This window comes from Eleginops maclovinus, chromosome 4 (genome assembly GCF_036324505.1).
Source record: "Eleginops maclovinus isolate JMC-PN-2008 ecotype Puerto Natales chromosome 4, JC_Emac_rtc_rv5, whole genome shotgun sequence".
Classification (NCBI taxonomy): domain Eukaryota; kingdom Metazoa; phylum Chordata; class Actinopteri; order Perciformes; family Eleginopidae; genus Eleginops; species Eleginops maclovinus.
In genome coordinates, this window is record NC_086352.1 from 13,593,345 (window position 1) to 13,613,594 (window position 20,250).

A 20,250-nucleotide genomic window follows, 5' to 3' on the forward strand; every position below is an offset into this window, starting at 1 on the left:
GATAGATAGATAGATAGATAGATAGATAGATAGATAGATAGATAGATAGATAGATAGATACATAGATAGATAGATAGATAGATACATAGATACATAGATACATACATACATACATACATACATACATACATACATACATACATACATACATACATACATACATACATACATACATAGACAGATAAATAGATAGATGTGTCTGGAAACAACATGTAAAAGAATATACTAAGAAGACTGTTAATCACCTCTGTGGAAGTAAGCTGAAGTGTCCATCATGGGACAACTAGGAGATGCTGGATGCTGCATATAGCTGAAACACCTGATACCCTGAAGCTTGGACAGCATTCTACCAGGAAGTGGATGATTCAAGACCATTATGAACAGTTTCCACACTGTCATTCCTTCAGACTTTGCATACTGGACAAGAGCATAGACTTGAGTGCCAACAAGCTGCAGAAAAAGGATCAGCTCTTTGCTTTTTACTGCATGAGGTGAGATGCAACAATCGCATGATAACATACTGTACATGTTCATAAGGGAGGATGTTGTTATGATACAGGTTTTTCCCCTGTGTCAAATTTACTTTGCAATTTTTCTGTTTTATAGGACAATATTCTTACTATTTCTTGTTTATCACTAGTATAAAAAAGCTATAAATTGAGCAGTGTGAGCATAGCATCACTCCAGCAGTGCTGCAAAATGAAAGGCTTGCTACTACCATGAAACAGCATCTCTTCCCCTTATTAGTGGATCGAGGCTGCACTGAAGGCTATTTATTTGTTGCTCCGGCTGTCTGTCATGTAGAAGGGTGTATCCCTACAGTGGTTTGCACAGTCATATGATGTAAACATACCACCCTAGTGTAGTGTGTTTGGTTAGGTGTGGTTCAGAGATGATGGGAGAGCAGAGACAGAGCGGAGGAAGAAGGAGGATGCAGGGGAGGGATGGAAGAATTTATGAACACAAAAAGAGTCACGTTTACTTTTGATGTGAAATTAAATGAACTGGCATGCATACTAGATGAACCCGATTAGGAATTAAAGATGCTGACATTTCTATGCATTTTCCTTTTGCATCAGGATGAACATATGCAATCAATAACATTGCATTTAAATATTTTTAAGCACAAATGCTTATTCATAGTTGTTTGTTGTCATGATTGCGAAATATTTAGGTATAGGAAAAACAGGCATGACTTATGAACAGCTTCAAAAAGAACAGACAAACAAACATGTAGGAGAAAAAAAAAGATTGAGAGACTCACACATTTTTTCTAGAAAGTTAATTTTTATTTAATTAATAGGACGCAAACAGGTGTCAAAGTAAAAGAAAATTCAAGTGAAACATTAAATAGTAAGAAATCAGCAGATATAAAGATACAGATATAGTGCCTGTGGGAAAGAAAGACTATTTTGAATAACAAAGAAAGAAAGAAACAAAGACAGAACATTGTCATCCAGGAAGCAGCGGTTTAAACTATGAATTATCTTGTGAATGCTGCCATTCAGACAATTAACAGGCAGTATGCACTCAGCTAAGAGGTGCATGGATCAGCAACAACCCAGCAGTCATATGATCCCTGGTCAGCCCTCAGCTATTAAAGAGAGAGAGAGAGGAAGGGAGTATGTTGAACAGGGAATGAGAAAGCAGAACAAGAGAAAACAACAAGAGCGAAGGTTTTTCTTGCTGTGTTGTAATGGAGATAAAATAACTCAGTTGAAGCGGTTTAGAGGCTTTTACATTATGGTGATGCAGAGGCCCACTGGATGCATTCACCATAAACCACTCAAAGAAAAGGTAAAACCTGCTTCTATGTTATATCCTCTGTATGTGAACTTTGGTGGTGACTGCGCTAATGAAGAAATTGAGAATGTATAAGAGTTTAGCGGACCTTTTACCAACAGTAAAAGGTCTTTATTCTGTGGTGTTAGTTTGAATCAGTGAGGAGGACGTGAGGATGTAATGTCTTCTGACAGAGACTATAGACAGCCTTACTTTTGACTCTATATTGCACAAGCTCATATTGAAGCACCGTTGTAAGAATGAACAGCTGTTTTGTCAAATCTTAGTCTTCAATTCTACATCAGGATACAGGTTCAAAATTCCAATGGTTTGTTGTTTTTCATTTGGGCGTCGTGGTAGGCTGGTTGTGTACGGGCTGTCACAACACCAGATTCTCCCATCACGATATCAATTTTATTGAAATGTGTGTAGAACATTTAAAAAAATAAAATAAATGATGAATTAAGCTGAATTAATCTTTAACTTTTTTGAATAGTTTGTATGTGTAGTAATGTCATCATGTCTCAATGTTTTGTGTAAGAGAGGAGCATATAAAGAAAAAGCCATTTAATTCTCTGTGTGCTGAAATTGGTTTATACATTTTTATTTTATCTCCTTGCTTAGGGTCAACGGGTTCCAGGGAAACAAAAAAAACCTAAAATCTTCACATTGTGGCCCCAGCTCAACAGAAACCAGAGAATCCAGACCAAAGAGGACCACTCCAGGACTCAGGGATTTGCTTGATTTACCCCGAGTCTCTTTGCAACATTGACATTGACAAGACAGTGGGAGGAGTAGAGCCACACTCACCATGTACTCCCCTCAGAGTCTCCACCGCTGGGGCATCACTCACAGTGAGAGTATGGAGCGGCTGGCCTACAGCCAAGGTAGGTTGACAAGTATTTATTGTATGGATAACATCATCTCTTATACAAATGTAACTCCTGTCAAGACTTAATGCCCACCTCTTCTCATACAATGTTCTGTAATGGAATATACATCCACACGAATCAGTGGATTGCAATCACTGCATTTAAACAAAGTATATATCCTCTCTGCTCTTCACTCACGTCTAATGTATTACAACAAAGCACAAATATCCAAGTAACATAATTAGTACACTGACACTAACCCAAATAGATACACAGTCATTTCTCATATCCATAGCCCTAATGTAATAATACAAAAATGAAGAGTGCCTAAGACTAAAATAGCATCATTTTAGCTACAGTATGTGCACTGAAGTCCAATAAAGAGGTTAACAATACAATCAGTAGAATTATTATTATTAAACAAAAATCTAAAATGTCGTTTTTGATAGAATATTTTTTTCTTTTTTGACTGAATGTTTTTATGCTGCTGCAACGAAAACGTTTCCCAAATTGGGATCAATAAAGTACTTTAATGATAAGTCAATATTGATATTGATATTCTCCATCAAATGGCACATTGCTCTGTATGAATGATTTGTGAAAGGGTGAATGATGAATCCTAGAATGTAAAGAGGGGTCATAAAGACTGGATAAAGCGCTAGATAAATACAGTCTATTTACCATTCCAGTTCCTGGTCATACCGAGTATGGACTGGCAGTTTAGAGGTGTCTGTTTGCCCCCTGGGCCCTGCTGAGATGCCCTAGGGCAAGGCAGCAGACTCCCATACTGCTATGCAGGCGCTGTATAATAGCTGACAACTGCTCCTACCACATGAATAGGTTAGTCTACATTTCACTATTCCCATATTGGAAGTGATACTTCTCTGGGTTTGTTGGCAATTCAATAATATTTCCTGGAGTTTAGCTTAGTAGGAGGAACTGTGGACAATGACGGAAGAGGATTAGGCCACATATTTCTCAGAATTCTGAGTTTCAAGTTAGAACTCAAATATTCTTTTTACTTTTGGTCACATCCCAATTTGTTTTCTCTTACATAGACAAAAATAAATGTTGGACTTCATTATTAATTTTTTTTACCCACATATCTTAAAATAGCTGTTAAGGCCTACTTGTCTCCAAGCCTTTGTCCCATCTTCCACCTGAAGGCAGCTTCAGTAATCCCTTCCACCGGCAGCAGGGGGCGACACGTCCCCAACGCAGCAGCCCCTGAAATCATTACGTAGTGCTGCTGCCTTTTGTGTGTGTCTTGTGAGCCTGTTGACACCGCCCCTCCGGAGGGTGCAGCGGGACCGTCACCAGCCAACTGTCGGTTAGGTCTGCTGGCTGGCTGTAAACAAATCTCTACAACAGCGCGATGTACGGAATATACCTGTGTCCGGGGGTGATAACGGTGCTTACGGTGGTAACCATGTAAACTGCAACCACGGGTTACAGTAGTGGAACGTTACGACGGTCGGTGGTTGCCAGAACTGTCAGTGCTTTAGTCGGTGGTTTCACAGGTATTTTTCGGTGCTATGGTTGTCATAATGGTCACCCGGTGATTTGTACATCAAAGCTAGCTCGCTAACCCTTAGCTAACCGTACAAATCTGGCACCTTTGACACCACTACCTATTATAATACCAGATATACGTGAACATGGCAGCAGCAGAGCACGACCTGGCTCTGTCTGAGGCGGACAGCAGCAAGGAGAAAGCTCAGGTGTTTGGGGTTTTGAGGCTACAAGAGGAGAAATCTGGTGTTGTTGGGGATAAAGCTAGCAGCACGGTGAGAGGAGGAGACGGGCGATGGCAGGCTCCTATCTTCGCTTTGGCCAGGAAAGCATCGGAGACCATTTCAGGGAGCATTCACGTCCTGCCCAAAGTGACGGAGCACAGGACGTCTCTGCCCGGAGATTGGTCCGTCCAAGGTACAGTACAGAGGTGGAAGAAGTGCTCAGATCTTGTACTTAGCAGAAGTACCAGAGTGTAGGAATACTTTGTATACGTCCTGGAAACCAAACGTTAGTCAAGTAAAAGTAAAATGGAATTAGCAACAACATATACTTAAAGTACCAGAAGTAAATGTACCTATTATGCAGATTGATCCATTTCAGAATAATATATGATATAGTTTGATAAAGATCATTGATGCATTCATGTGTTATCAAAGCTGGTAAAGGTGTAGCTAATTTAATTACTTTATATACTGCAGGGAGCTAGTGCATGTTAGTCCAGGTTTAAATAAAGTGTTATTTAAATGTTGTTTATATTTCACATTATTAATCCAAATCTGCAAAACGACCTAAAGGTATCAAATAAGTGTAGTGAACTAAAAGTAGCACAACATTGAAATACTCAAGTGCCCTACTTGAGTTACTTTACACCACTGGTAGAGTATTATCAGCATCCAAGGGTTTGAGGTTAATAATACCAGGTTTGAAGACACCCAGTCAATCGTTGTTTAAGGATAAAGAAGACAAGTTATTATCTTCCTCTTTAACTTATCAGTCCCCCATGAGATGTTTGGACTCAGTCAATCATTCAGGCAGCTGGTAATTGAGGCACAGTAAATAGTTTCAGTGTGAGTAGATTTAACCTGTGATAAACCGAGGTGGTGCATCCCAATATATCTAACATTATCTCATCAATGTGTGTGTGTGTGTGTGTGTGTGTGTGTGTGTGTGTGTGTGTGTGTGTGTGTGTGTGTGTGTGTGTGTGTGTGTGTGTGTGTGTGTGTGTGTGTGTCCAATAGCTTTTTCGTAGATCAGAGCTGCTCTCATGCTTTGATACATCCTCTTCTAATATTGTTGGCTGGTTTCTAGCTCCACCCAATTTAACTGCCTAAAGCATCACATGCTGCACTGATGCAAATAGACTGCACTGTCTTTCTTTTGGGGCTATCATCATGCTTAGTGTGCTGTGTGTGTATTACTTGCTGCTTTGCATATACCAAAATGTCAGTTTATGCAATAAACTTCATCTGTTGTGTATCGACTTGATAAATAATAATCTTATTGTCGAAACTTTTTTCCACTCTGAGTCTAAAACCCAAATATATTCATTCTATTATATAAAACACCAATCATTAAAAATGAAACCCCCGAACGTTTGGTGTTTTTGCTCGACAAGTGAATGACACTAGTAAATGGATTACCTTAATAGCTGCTGGTTTATTTCTGTTGAGCATCATCTTCTGTCATTTTATCAGAGCTCTGGGCTTTCATTTGTCTCTGTCATTGTGCCCATCAGCCATTGTCTGTCTGTCAGTGAAAGTTTCCACTCCCCACACACTCACTATATTTAGTTTCTTATAGATTTAGCTCCATCACAGACTAGCATTCTAATGAGTACTTCATTGTTGATTATTTATTTTCTTTTCTTTTGACAAGTCCATATGACACTCATTTAGGAGACATTTTAATCCCCCATAATTGCATTTAAACTTAACCATTGAAACATTAAGACACTTCAGCGTTTTAGCTTTTTAATCCTAGAATGTAAAGAGGGGTCATAAAGACTGGATAAAGCGCTAGATAAATACAGTCTATTTACCATTCCAGTTCCTGGTCATACAGAGTATGGACTGGCAGTTTAGAGGTGTCTGTTTGCCCCCTGGGCCCTGCTGAGATGCCCTAGGGCAAGGCAGCAGACTCCCATACTGCTATGCAGGCGCTGTATAATAGCTGACAACTGCTCCTACCACATGAATAGGTTAGTCTACATTTCACTATTCCCATATTGGAAGTGATACTTCTCTGGGTTTGTTGGCAATTCAATAATATTTCCTGGAGTTTAGCTTAGTAGGAGGAACTGTGGACAATGACGGAAGAGGATTAGGCCACATATTTCTCAGAATTCTGAGTTTCAAGTTAGAACTCAAATATTCTTTTTACGTTTGGTCAAATTGTCTGTCTTGTCAGTGAAAGTTTCCACTCCCCACACACTCACTATATTTAGTTTCTTATAGATTTAGCTCCATCACAGACTAGCATTCTAATGAGTACTTCATTGTTGATTATTTATTTTTCTTTTCTTTTGACAAGTCCATATGACACTCATTTAGGAGACAGAGCATTTTAATCCCCCATAATTGCATTTAAACTTAACCATTGAAACATTAAGACACTTCAGCGTTTTAGCTTTTTAATCTCAGAGTTTGATGTCACCACAAGTCACATGGTGCTCACAGGCAGTCAAAGGGCTGCTGTTTTTTCCACAGAATCCTCAGGGCTCACCACCCAAGGGCGCCTAAAAGTCAAGCTGGGCCCAAGAAATCATCTGCTGATTAGTTAGCGTCTCTGCCTCCAGGCCAACCTGATGGGGCAATTAAGCTATTTTGCATTGCTAAGCAACATCTTTGCACTGTTCCACCTGACATTGTTTTGTTCTGCTCTCGTGTTTGGCTACACATTAACCCACGAGTCCATATGTAAAGCATTCATCCCATGTTCCATAGGAGGTGACAGTCTCAGGCTATGGAGGTTTTTTTATAATGTAAATGTTAAATACCTTTTCTTATACATAGATAACTTCAATACATTTTTATTGACCAATGCAGTCTTATGGTCATTTTAAATATTTTAATTTCGATTGTTTTGCACTTTCTACAAACAAACTGCTGTTTTTTTAATGTCAAATCACCGAAAATAAACTAAACGTGGTATGCTTAAGGTTATTACACACCACCAATATTGAAAAAGTATTCGGTATTAATTATTTACAATCCTGGGGGGCATATTTTAAGTTAAATGTTTGTGTGGCTTTTGTCTTGCAGCACTGCGAGACCCCATGGCGATGGAGCGAACCAACCTGCTAAACATGGCCAAGCTAAGCATTAAAGGGCTGATTGAGTCAGCTCTGAGCTTTGGACGAACTCTGGACTCAGACTACCCCCCTCTCCAGCAGTTCTTTGTTGTCATGGAGCACTGCCTCAAACATGGCCTCAGAGGTAAAACTGACGTCTCAACTTATTAAAGTTGCTGCACAGTTGTGTTTGTTTTTCGCTTCCCTCATAAAATATGTCATTCCTGTATTTACATATGCCAGTGTTTGTCTCTTTCTCTCTGCAGTGAAGAAGTCATTTCTGGGCTTCAACAAGTCGCTGTGGGGTCCTCTGGAGCTGGTGGAAAAACTTTGTCCTGAAGCAGCAGAGATCTCCGCCTCTGTACGAGACCTGCCTGGACTTAAGTAAGGAGTAAAATGATGTACACACACTTGTGCTCAAACACAACTTAACATCCCGCTGGAGGAACATGAGCCACAACACAACCGCACACACAGTAACATGAGAATGTAAGGTGAGCCAGAGCAAGGAAATACCCGAGTGTGATTTACTTTCACTTCACCTTCCTGCTGCCATACTTCTCCTTATCTATTATTTATTAACATGTTGTCTCTGTGTTACATCTATAGCAAATATAGAACAAATTTCCAAAGTTAGTCTTACTCAGTTTGGTCAATAGACACCTGTTAAGAAGCAAAATAAGTAATGGGGCAATAGTGTATTTGCTGCCAGTGTTGAGCTGATTGCGAAACTTTTCTTTTTCTTTTTCAATTGAACTTCCTGCTATGACTATTACACTTCTATTTAGGTCCTGCAGTTTTGAGGGGGGGAATTATGAACTATCAGAATGCATAGGACCAGATAAAGTGCCCAATGTGGGTAGTGCTAAAATTTCAAATTTCAAAATTCTATTTTAATATTCAAGTTGTGTCCTCTAGTGGTTTTGTACTGTGGTCATGCTCATGATTCTGATGTCATACTTTACTTTGTTAATAATGTATCAGTCCCTACATACCAGAGCTTCCAGGCAGGAGACAGAGTGTGTGATATTCAGCAGTCTGATCCAGCAGAAAAGGGAACAGTTGTGTTGTTTTAGTTGAGGACAGAGTGTGTTTCCTTTAGTGGTGCTGAGTCAGACCAACGGACATGTGTCAGAGGGCAAGTAAAAACGCCTTTTCTTTCTCTGGAATAATGGGATGCTCTAAAAACACAGTTTCAACACAGTTGGTGATATGTCACAGAGGCAGAAAGAAACATAGTTGTGTGTTCAGATTGGAGTATTGTATAGATTTGCACTGTGGGACTGCCAGAAATGGTATTTAAATTGTCTGTATGTATAACACATGTGGAAACTTTGACAATAAAGTGGACTTTGACTTTGACTAGATCCTGTAACTCTTACAAATATAATCTAACCACCTCTGTGTGTTATTTCCAGGACTCCATTAGGCAGGGCTAGAGCTTGGTTGCGTCTCGCTCTCATGCAGAAACGGCTGGCCGACTACCTGCGACTCCTCATCACCAGAAAAGATCTGTTAAGGTACATTATGTTCACATAGCAATTGGTAAATTACACTTGTTTAGAAAAACATACATTTAAAATTGGTTATATGAAAAGCAGGCATGAGGAAGTTAATGAAGTCTAAAAGTTTGAGATACAATGGCTTCTGAATCTGTTGTATGTTTCTCCACAGTGACTTCTATGAGAACTCAGCGCTGATGCTAGAGGAGGAGGGGGCCGTGATAGTGGGCCTGCTGGTGGGCCTGAACGTCATCGATGCTAACCTGTGTGTCAAAGGCGAGGACCTGGACAGTCAGGTAACAGCTGCTCTGAAACGGTGTTCTGAAACAGTGTTTAGAGCGTTTGAAAAAAACACACGTTGATATAAGACATTTAGATCGAAAATTGTGTCTGATGACGATGCTGGTCACAGCTGGTACGCCCTCCCTTCTGTCATCTCTATAAATGGATATTTCTTTCTGCTTACAACCCACTAAGCAGTGAGATTAGAGAGTAGAGATGTAGGTGTAACACAAAACAACATTATTCCACTTCCTGTGCGCACTCATTCATTGACGTGAAACAGTTTATCTTAAGTGACACAGACAAGATGCAGACAAGAAGTGTCTGTTAGGTCACGTTATCTGGGCATCTGGCAGATACAAAGCAGAAGCTGTGGTGTCATGTTTCTACTCTATTCGCGGAGACTTTGTCCGGAGCGCAAACACATTTCTCACTAATGCAAACACCTTGCAGTCACACCTGACTGAACGTGGCTGAGGTACTTGCATCGTGATGCAATCAGGAAATGTTTGAATGGATCCAGTGTTCACAATATGAGTCTGCACAAAGATACTACATTTAATGGCAGCTGTGAATTAGATCTGATTTCATTCCTGAAGAAAAGATGATAGAAATTATTTTTTGCTGACCATTATTTTCATTCAATTTTATATACAGTATATTCAATTCAAAGAGGACATATCACATGTTTTGTTTTGTCGAACAAAGCATCTCATCACCTTCATCAAGCTGTCAACCCTGGAGGTTCCCTTTTAACAATAAGGAAAATAGTTTTCTATATCAATTGACTTATTCATTAATTCAATTGCTACCTTTGTTCCTGCTGTTTGGTAGTTACATTTATAACTGTAAACATCCTACTTTATTAAACCATCATACTTTTTATATGCAAACATCTTTGTGAAGTAATTGGTCACTAAAGCTTTCAATACATGTAATAAATACAAATATTTGTAATCTTAGGTTGGAGTGATTGACTTCTCTATGTACTTGAAGAATGACATTGATGATTACCGGAGCGAAGAAAGGTATGATTTGTTCTACTGTCTCTTAATCGATACATTGGGTCTCTTAAGAACCTCTTAATGTAATGCAGAACTCAGTTTATTCTGTGTTTCCCTGGCAACAGGAATAGCCAGATATCGTCCATCTTGGATCAGAAGAACTACGTAGAGGAACTGAACCGACAACTCAAGTAAGACACATGGGATTGTTGTTAAAGCAGAAGAATGTTAAAGGAATGGATTTCCTCATTTTTTACCTGGAAAGTCATTACACCTGTTCTCTACCTCACACTTTTTTTCTATATCTGAGGATTGTCAGTGGTGTGATTCTTTGGCACATCTTAAATTAGATGCAGTTTTCACTCGGTTTCGGTTTTCAGTCAGTCAGTTTCAGAAGTGCTCCTCTGTCCTATCTGTTCCTACTCACTAACGCACAGACTGTCACACTTCCTGTTTCAGGTTCTCTTTGTCTCACAAACCTGCTATTCTTATGATGATCTGCTCCCTCAAATGGAATAATCTTTATTCACATTTTGCAGCTTTAAACAAACCTCTACTGGGGACTATTTCAACATTAAACTACCATGTCATTTACTTTATTTTTATGAAACGTATGAGCTGTCTCTGTAGTGAAATATTCTGTGTTTGTATGTCTAGCTCCACAGTTCACGGTCTTCAGGGCAGAGTGGACTCTCTAGAGAAGTCCAACTCTAAACTCATAGAGGAGGTGAGACCCACACTCAAAGTACCTGTGTATTAGATGTACACTAACTTACCTCCGAGTGAAAGTGCATGCTGCTACCACTGTATCTGATACGATGATTAAGTGTATGTTTTGATGAAATCCCATCGTCAGTATAAGTGTTATTGTCAAGCTGTTCATCATCAGCTACATGATTCTGTGTTTTGCTCATGTCTATATGTTTGTGTGTGCAGTTAGCCATAGCCAAGAACAACATCATCAAACTGCAGGAAGAAAACCAGCAGCTGAGGAGTGAAAACACCCTAATTGTGCTGAAGACACAACAACATTTAGAGGTACACTGTCACACATGCACACACACACATTACATCATTGACTTAAGACAGTGTAAAACTGTACATCAAGCCTTTAATATTTAAACAATTATTACCAGGTCTGACTACAAATTGATGCATGATATGCCTCACATTGATGTTTTTTATCTAGGTCACCCAGGGTGATGCGTCAGTGGAGAGAGACACATACAAACAGTCTCGTCAGGGTTTGGATGAGATGTTCAGCGAGGCTCAGCGGCAACTGAAGGAGGAGTGTCAGCTTAGACAGGTCAGACTCCGCCTGATTGTGTTTTTAAACTGTGTGTAAAATAAAGACATGACAGTGTAGATCACATACATGTTTGGGTTTTTATTTTTTAGGATGTGGAGAATGAGCTGGTCGTCCAAATGTCCATGAAACAGGAAATGGAGTTGGCTATGAAACTACTGGAGAAAGATATTCATGAAAAGCAGGTCAGCATTCTTTTTTCCATATATCCACTACATACTCTGTCTTCCTTTTTGAATATATTTACAGAGCTTAAAGAAGACAACAATTCACACAGAAGGAAATCATTTAAAATAAGAAAACATCTAGTCGTGTCCAGATTGACTTACAATGAATTCACTAAACAGAGACATTGGGATAATATAGGAATTTGCATATTTTGGGAATTGTTAATAATTAGTTTTAATCAATTGGTGGAAAGGCCAAATCAGGAATTTATTAGATATATAATTGGACCCAATCTGTGTCAACACTGAGAGAGCACATGATATTAAAGCCATTCAGGGGCACAGACTAACACATAGCACCAGCTCATATTGAGCAGCTAAACCTTGGCAACTCCTGTGCCAGTCTCTTTCTGGCAGCTCTGCCAGCCTCCTGCCTTTCACCAGCAACGTGTGAACACTGCTACATAAAACACCAATAGCTGACATTTGTAACAAAGCTGCGACATACAGTGGTCGCCATGGCTACAGCCTGATTACAACCCTTAGAAACAACATCAGGGGAGCCAGCTGTCCGACTGCAGAGAAATGTCAGCCTCATAATTTCACAGGACCATGAGGCATGTGATATGTACCGTGCATTGTGAGATACAGTGTGTCCTAGATATGCTTCAGCCCGCTTACAGGTAGCTGTAATTATCCATTTTATATTCACAAACGCCCAGTACAGTATAAAGAGATATACAAAAATACAAGTTACAATAAAAATGACTGAATGTATGGAGGAAAAAAAGAAGAACCTGCTTCATTACAGTGAAACTAAAAACAGTCATGACTTCCTGACCAGGACAGCCAATACGAAATCAGAACACCACTGATGTCTTTATTTCTCACCATCAGGACACACTGATCGGACTGAGACATCAGCTGGATGAAGTCAAAGTCATCAATGTGGAGATGTACCAGAAGATGCAGGTAAATCTCTCATCATACACAGGACACATACTGTTATAATTGTAATTACTCATCTATTGTATCTCTTGTTAGTCGTCAGATGATGAGATGAAGAAGAAGAACGACGTGATCACTCGTCTGGAGGAGAAGACCAATCAGATCACTGCCACCATGAAGCAGCTGGAGCAAAGGTGAGTTACGCTGCCTAATCAAAACAGAAGCTCACTCTGTCCCATGCGTCCTCAGTCCCCAATCTTCTCTGCTTTTCAGCCAAGACCCTTGTTGTACAGTCTCTCTATGCTTTACCAAAACATTCATAATCCCCCCCTTAAAAATCTCAAAGTGAGTTTGACGACCCTTTGACCATCTTTGACTCTCACGCTGAACTAAATGTAGGAAATCATGGAAAAATACTTGTTCTCAGTCCAGAATTGCCAAACTTAATATTGTAGTTTTTCTAGAATTTGACTTTACTTTTTATTATTACAAACAAAAACACATAGTTCTGCATGGTGTAGTTTTAAGTAAACAGCAGATAACTGGGGGAAAACATTTGGGGAAAAGCTTTTCTTTCCTGCTGGCTTGTGTCTGTATTGTGTGTTATGAAAACACACAAATATTTTACAGTACAAAAACCTTATAAAAGATAGTAATATGACAAAGTATTTTTCCCCTAGAGGTATTCATTAATATAGTTTTACTAATGTGTTTTAATACATAACATTACATACATGCGATCGCCCATTAACTAAACTAGTAATACATAAAGGGTAGGAACTGGTAAAACCTGCAGTCCATCAGTTATTAGGTTTAATAAATGACCCTGTTGATATTTTCATGCATGTTGTCTTGATCACTGCTGCTCTACAATCCCTGTGCACTGCTCCATATTTCAATATCAGTCATCATGAGACCTGCTGGTCCATTGTTGCATTATGACCCCTCCTCACCTCATCGTCTACCAGTCAACACGGTCCATCCCTCTCCTCCCTCCCCCATTGGTTTAAATCTGTTCCATCCGATTTGTGATTGGTTGTGAATGTTTTTACTGCCCTCAAGGTCTGTGTTCAGTAGTCTGGTAGTACAAACACCCCGGTTACACTTGTTATTTTCAGCTTTGTGTTGTGTAGCTAAAAACAAGTTTAACATTGATTGACAGAGCCACTGTTTTAAATATTTAGTTAGATAAGATAAATCTCCCCCTTAGAATACAACATGTTGTCTACTTTAGAGATCAGGTGTAAATCTCTCATGCTGATAGAAGACTTGTGTAAGTTTCACTTCTTTCTGATCATGTTGTATTTATCTATCTGTCCACATTACCTTTCTGTGCTTTTGCTTCCCATCTCTTGTCATTACTCATACGCTTATTGTTGAGGAAGATATATCCAGACTTAACAAATCTGATGCAAGTGGCAGCCTGAAATCAGATTTCTGTGTTTCAATGTCTTTTATTCAAACGTCCTGCTGTTCAAAGTCACTTAAAGTGTTCAGTGTAACCGGGGCCACTTAGAATACTGATGTATTGACATCCTTTCTTCCTTCCTTTCCTCCTTCTTTCTCCCCTTCTGTTTGTCTCTTTTAAACCATCCATCCAATCATCTATCTGTTTTGCTCCCTTAAAACCATGTTTCCTTTATTTACATATAGTGATATGGATCTGCTAAATCAAACTCGAACGCTTGCTATGTCATTTGTTAAATGTGCCAGCACAGACACAGAGCACCAGTACAAGCTAGTCAAGGACATCTCCTTCTGAGGACAAACACCCACATGCAGTGTCACCATGGCTTATGACTGGATGAATAAACAGATTAAACTTAAAGGGTTATTCGATCTCTAGTAAAATCCTGAACTTTGCTGGGTTTGTGCGGAAAGATTGCCTTGGTTCAGCTGGAAGGAAAACGGCCTGAATATGACATCAGTTGTACTTTAATAGTAACATTTTAAATGAATTGTACACTACTTCATCTATTCACTCACACATGCTACACATTCTACACATTCTTCCTGTCTGCAGTAGTCAGTTTATATGCAGTAACACTGACAGTAAGATAGTTGACAATGCGATGTTATCATAGGGTTGTTGTTGTTGTTGTTATTGTTGTTCACATTGAGATAAAATGAATATAGTGGGCATAACAACAACACCTAAAGTCAATGTAGTGTTTAGGGATTGTATTAAGGGACTGTACAAATGTAATAGTTGTGGGGAGGAGGCAGCACAACCATTATTTACCTTGTTTATTTTAAGAGAGAAAAGCTACACTGTCACACAACATCTTGTAATATTTGATTCCCGATTTAAGCCATTTTTAATTCAAATTGCATTAATAATTTAACGTGGTGTACTATGCTGAAAACATTAACATTTTAATGGATTAATCAGTTTTCACATAGCTGCCAAATTACAAAACTAGAGTGAAATTAGCATATGCCAAAATGAGGCTGATTTCTGTGACAAACCACATGACATTCAGTAACTACAGTCACCCCCAAAAAGTCTAGGCTGCTATGCACTTAGTACCCAGGAAAAAAACACATAATCCTTCCCCCGTTTTTATTAACTACCCCCTAATAATTTATGTACAGTCCTTTAGAAGCATCCATGTGGGCTCTGCAGAAAAATGTAGTACTTAATGTAATTTTGAGCTAGTCTTTCTTTTTACCTTATGGCAGCCAGAGTCTAAATAACCTGGATCATATAACCTAGAAATACAGTTCCCACAGCTGTCTGCATCTCACCACAGTCAGTCACTCCAGATGTTGAGTCAGAGAGGAGTTTGCCTGTGCAGCCTCCTGCTTTATTCTGTTGCTCTTCATGTGACCTGCTGCTGAGCGGCTGTGATGACCCTCACTGTGTCTGAAATCAGTCCCTCGTTCACTCACTCTCATCTCTCTTAGTGATTCACACTCCGAAGTTGTCCCTATATTGAGCAGAACATCAAGATATCAGCCACTTCTGAACCATTGTCATTTTGCATCTCCACTGACACACTGACAAATTGCATTATGGGATTGTTTTTTTTACCCTTTGGACAATATTCAGAGGGAGAATATATTTCACTGTTGAGCTGCTAGTTATTCAACAGACAAATATTCTGATAAACATTTCATCTCAAAAGTAATTTTTCATGCAAAAACTGGAGATTATCGGCTTTTTTCAGTTTTAAATGATTGAAAAACTAAATATCTTTGGTTTTGGACAGACATCTTTAAACTTATCCTTAGACTAGGAGAACTGGATGGATTTTCATTATTTTATTACATTTAATAGACCAAATCCTTAATCAATTTTTCTAGGAATTAAATGTCAGTTTATTAATTCATAAAAACGGTGCTTTGATGCAGCTCTTGTGTAACGCTGTAGTTGAAAGGGATTGATTTTCGACACAGCCCGCCCTCCTTCTGTCATAGATTTACTTTAACTGAAACTGTGAGGTTGAGTCAGTTTTGCAGATGTATAAAGCTCAGTCGCTTCAGCTCATTTCATGTGATTAGTTTCTGCAGAGCTCAGCCGACTGTAAAGAATTGTAAACCTCTGACGCTTTTTCACAAGCAAACTTGAATGTTGTTGGGTCTTGTTTTTGCATATTTATTGGCTTTTGTGATAGATGAGATTCCTTGTTCCTACTCTAACTCCATGTTCACAGTACTGTAACTCCTCTCAATTTGTAGAAAAAAAGAAGTACTTAGCACAGCTGTTGAAAGCTCACAACTACTGTCTTTTACCACAGTGACCAATAAAGTTAGATGTTTTGAAAGTGCTGGGTCTGGTTTGAGTTTTTGGCCAGGTTTAGAGAGCTGACACTGGGACATTTATTGTGTGTTACTAAGTTTTCAAACAACACTCGCTGTTTGTCAGGTTGTGAGGGAATTATCCTCCTCATTGTGAAAATATCTTGGCTCAACAAGATCTAAAATTTCATTAAAATCCTAATGTCCCCAAAACTTTATTTTGACTCATCTCCCTTTGTATTCCTCGCTGCTCTGTCTCCACCCCCTCATTTCTTCATCTCTGATTGTACTCTAAGTTATACTCTGGTGTTGTTACAAAGAAAAGTACAATGCCTGCCATCCTTCACCCCCACCTCCATTTATCATCAGCCCTCCTTCATGTATCCATCTTCTCGTATTCCTCTATTATTTTGTCCCCCCCCTCCATGCTCATACCCCAGTTTTTTCTCTCCATGGTCCTGAGTTTGTCCCTGGTTATAATGGTGCAGATTACAGGAGGCAGAGAGGCACCGCACCTCAGCCGAGGAGGGAACCAGACGCTTCAAGCTGGACTTCGCCAACAAGGCCGACAGCCTGCAGCGGCAGATTGAACACAGAGAAAAGCAACTGTAAGCAGAACAACTCTCCCAACAGACTGAGACTCATGCACATACCTTCACACTTAGTCTAGAGAAGCTGTAGAGACACAGCATAGCAAATACACCATCATCTGTGTATGATTGTAAGCCAGATGTTGTTGCTTCAGTTTGGACATTTATAGCCTTTATTCATGAACCGAGCAGTCATTCACAATCTCTTTCTTTCTCTGTCTCTTGTTTGTCATTGTTATACATCTTTTTGGTGTTGTATGTTCATGTTTGTGGTGTTCCTGTAGCCAACAGCTGGAGACGGACCTGAAGATAGAGAGGGAGTGGAGGGTGACGTTACAGAACGATCTCGACAGAGAGAGAGACACGGTGGCTCAGCTCAGCACCGAGGCGCTGCAGATCAACGGACTAAAGAAGGTAAAGAGATGGAGGAAGATAGGCATTATGTATGTGATCATGTATAGTATGTTTTTTTCTACGTGTGTGTGACTTCCTGTGTGTTATTTTGAGTTGTTATGGCTTTATTGCAGGAGTTTCATCGCCTCCACGATGAAAACATTCAGCTGAAGACCATCTGTGAGGACCAAGAACAAGCTCTCGAGGAGCTGGGATCCAAACTGAGGGAGTACGTGTGCTTTAAATGTCTTGACCAAAATCAGTCCGTTTTAAACGCTCTTACCCTACATGCAGTTTCATGTTATATTTTAAATGTTGAATTTTTCAAGTGTAATATTTCTAGGTGTGTTTTGAGAGTAAAACAAGTTTTTAAAATCATGAAGGGCTATGCCAAAGTGTATGCTACATCCCAACAAATAGCATATGTTTTGTATTCCCCCCCCAAAACGAAAGGTTATTTGTTTTTGGAAAGCCAAACAAGCATCCCTTCAAAAATGTAACCTTTTTTACTAATATTTTTTTACAATCATTTTTTTATAAATGTCTCTAAATGTATTATTTTTACCCTCAGATCCAAATTAAAGATTGAGGACATCAAAGAAGCCAACAAAGCTCTTCAGGTAAATTAAAGTAGCAGAAATGTCTTTAATGGCTCCATCACTAACAAAAAGTTAGATATTAGTAAAAGAGCAGAAATAATTGACACATGTTGTGTTCTGTTTTGTAACATCGATAACGCTAAAGTTAGGGTGAAACAGATTTACTGTGTTGTTGTTGCAGGGGGGGCAGGTTTGGTTGAAGGACAAGGAGGCCAGCCACTGCAAGCTGTGTGAGAAGGAGTTCTCCATCTCACGACGGAAGGTCAGTTAAAAAAGTACCAGAAATAAGAATCAGAGACTTTCTGAAATCCATCATGGTTTACTACCCCATGGTGTGGGGACTGTCTGACGTTATTGTGGTTTTAAATCTATCTGTCTCTCTCTCCAGCACCACTGCAGGAACTGTGGGGAGATTTTCTGTAACAGCTGCTCTGACAATGAGCTCCCTCTGCCTGCCTCACCAAAACCCGTCAGAGTGTGTGACACCTGCCACGCCCTCCTCCTCCAGCGCTGCTCTTCCAATCCGACGTGAAGTGGCCTTGCTCCGCTGTCCTGACCACTTCAAACTATCTGAGACCTCACAACTTCTCTCTACACACCGCTGCTGCTGCTAGAAATGGCCCACGTGCATGACCATTTACTACATTTGAGATGTCCTTATTTACAGTTTTGAATAGTCCCTCATAGACAGCGATGGCATCAGTCTTTTCTTTTAGTGAGAGAGACAGAGAGGCAGTCAGCCCACATCAACAAGTCTTACTTTGAAGTCTGAGTGAGAATCTCCTTTACAATCATTACCCATCCTAAATATCAGTTAACAGATTAAACATTTATGGCAAATTTCGACATCATTGACCTGTCTATATGTGGAACCACTTTACTTGAGTGAACCTGCACCGTGACGAGCACTGCTGCAGCTAAATGCAGATTCCCAGCCAAACCTGCAGTCCTATGTAGTACGGCATTGTCCTAATGTATTTATCAGGCTTCAAACTGTATACAGCCAAACACATGAGGTAATATCATTTAATATCGACAGTGTAACATTTACACAGGCACAAAATCCAACTTCAGTAAATACTGAATTGTATTGTTTTGTTGACCTAGGGAAGATCCTGTTTTTATTACGGTTGTAACACATGGCAACGAAGACTTTCCTGCAAACTTATTCCAGACATGTTTACAGCTCCAAGCTGATTTTGCTCTGTTGACACTATGACCTAAACTAGTGGCTTTCAAAGGAACTGAACCTGTGCTTTTGTGCTTGTGTAAATGCAGTGAGTCTTACTTACTTGTGCTTCTCATGGTGCCAAAATGAGCCCTACGTTCTACAGAGAGGTTTTCTGTAGAGAGACATATTCTACAGTGGCAACACTAGCCTGTTCTAGAAGAGGAAAGCACTGTCAACAGTAGCGGCACATGTCGCCGTCTGAGACACTAATCCAGTAGGAGCTGCTTTGAGGACCAAGACGAGCAACAGATAGAAAACCAGCTCGTTCTTTAGTTAGTTAACCACTGACGGCCATCTTATACCATGACCACTTCACTGACTAGTTAGTGGTAGATGAGTGGTACACACTTCTGACACCATAGCCACAAGTTTGAACACTTGCCAATCCTATATTACCTGTAATATAGAGGAGTATTTATTTTTGATTTTGTGCACATTTATTTTTTACTTTCAGAGATCCAGGGAAACGTGTTTGAGCCTTCCCTGTGAGGTCAATTGTAATCTGTGCAGATGGAGTGGTTATTATACAAGAACCACATTTTACTGCTGCTCCCTTCCTGAGAGGGACATGTTGAATTTCTTAGAAATGTTGTTCCTTTTTTTTATTATTTTAAAATCTGCTGACTGTAAAGTTCAGTTTTCAGCGACGGGTTATGAAACGAGTCCACTGCACATTTTGATTTTATACTTATATACAATGTTTACAACTTGTGAAAAAACTGGAAGTATTAATTTCCATGAAGGCCTGGGTTCATTTCAATAAGCGTTTTTCAAATATTTAAATCACACCAATTAATGACTATAGGCAAACGTTTGTGAGTTGCACTCAGGCCTGAATCCTTTTTGTACACAGTTGCGTTTATAAATCTCTTTCAGTGGGACTTGTACAGTGTGTTGTATATACACATGTTGATAATCACCTTGGCCCTTTAGCTTACTAAATCCTGCCAGTTCAATAATAACTATTGCCAACGGTTTGTTGCCTTGACTGTAGCAGTTTGATTAAATCACGTTACAAACACCATCATT

The 20,250-nt window shown here is 39.5% G+C and overlaps 1 protein-coding gene across 3 annotated transcripts; it reads left to right on the forward strand.

Moving 5' to 3' along the window:
- Positions 1-139: 139 nt before the first annotated feature.
- On the forward strand, positions 140-20,245 carry rufy2 (RUN and FYVE domain containing 2). Of its 3 annotated transcripts, none has more exons than XM_063881203.1 (20): positions 140-491; positions 2,407-2,669; positions 7,430-7,603; positions 7,725-7,842; positions 8,877-8,978; positions 9,133-9,256; positions 10,206-10,270; positions 10,372-10,437; positions 10,904-10,973; positions 11,183-11,284; positions 11,436-11,552; positions 11,645-11,737; positions 12,617-12,691; positions 12,764-12,861; positions 16,897-17,016; positions 17,283-17,412; positions 17,526-17,620; positions 17,963-18,011; positions 18,172-18,252; positions 18,379-20,245. In XM_063881203.1, the coding sequence occupies exons 2-20, from the start codon at positions 2,594-2,596 to the stop codon at positions 18,520-18,522; spliced, it is 1,899 nt and encodes a 632-aa protein (XP_063737273.1). In that variant the 5' UTR covers positions 140-491; positions 2,407-2,593; the 3' UTR covers positions 18,523-20,245. The 3 variants fall into 3 exon arrangements, with proteins under 3 accessions (XP_063737273.1, XP_063737272.1, XP_063737270.1); XM_063881202.1 differs by lacking the exon at positions 140-491 and adding an exon at positions 1,579-1,797; XM_063881200.1 differs by lacking the exons at positions 140-491; positions 2,407-2,669 and adding an exon at positions 3,924-4,583.
- The last annotated feature ends 5 nt before the right edge of the window (positions 20,246-20,250 follow it).

Excerpts from the sequence above, each read along its gene's own strand:
- rufy2 (XM_063881200.1), top strand. The coding sequence starts at position 4,313 with ATGGCAGCAGCAGAGCACGACCTGGCTCTGTCTGAGGCGGACAGCAGC. Across the intron at positions 7,604-7,724 it reads CCTCAAACATGGCCTCAGAG|TGAAGAAGTCATTTCTGGGC; the intron begins GTAAAACTGACG and ends TTCTCTCTGCAG. Across the intron at positions 18,253-18,378 it reads TCTCCATCTCACGACGGAAG|CACCACTGCAGGAACTGTGG; the intron begins GTCAGTTAAAAA and ends CTCTCTCTCCAG.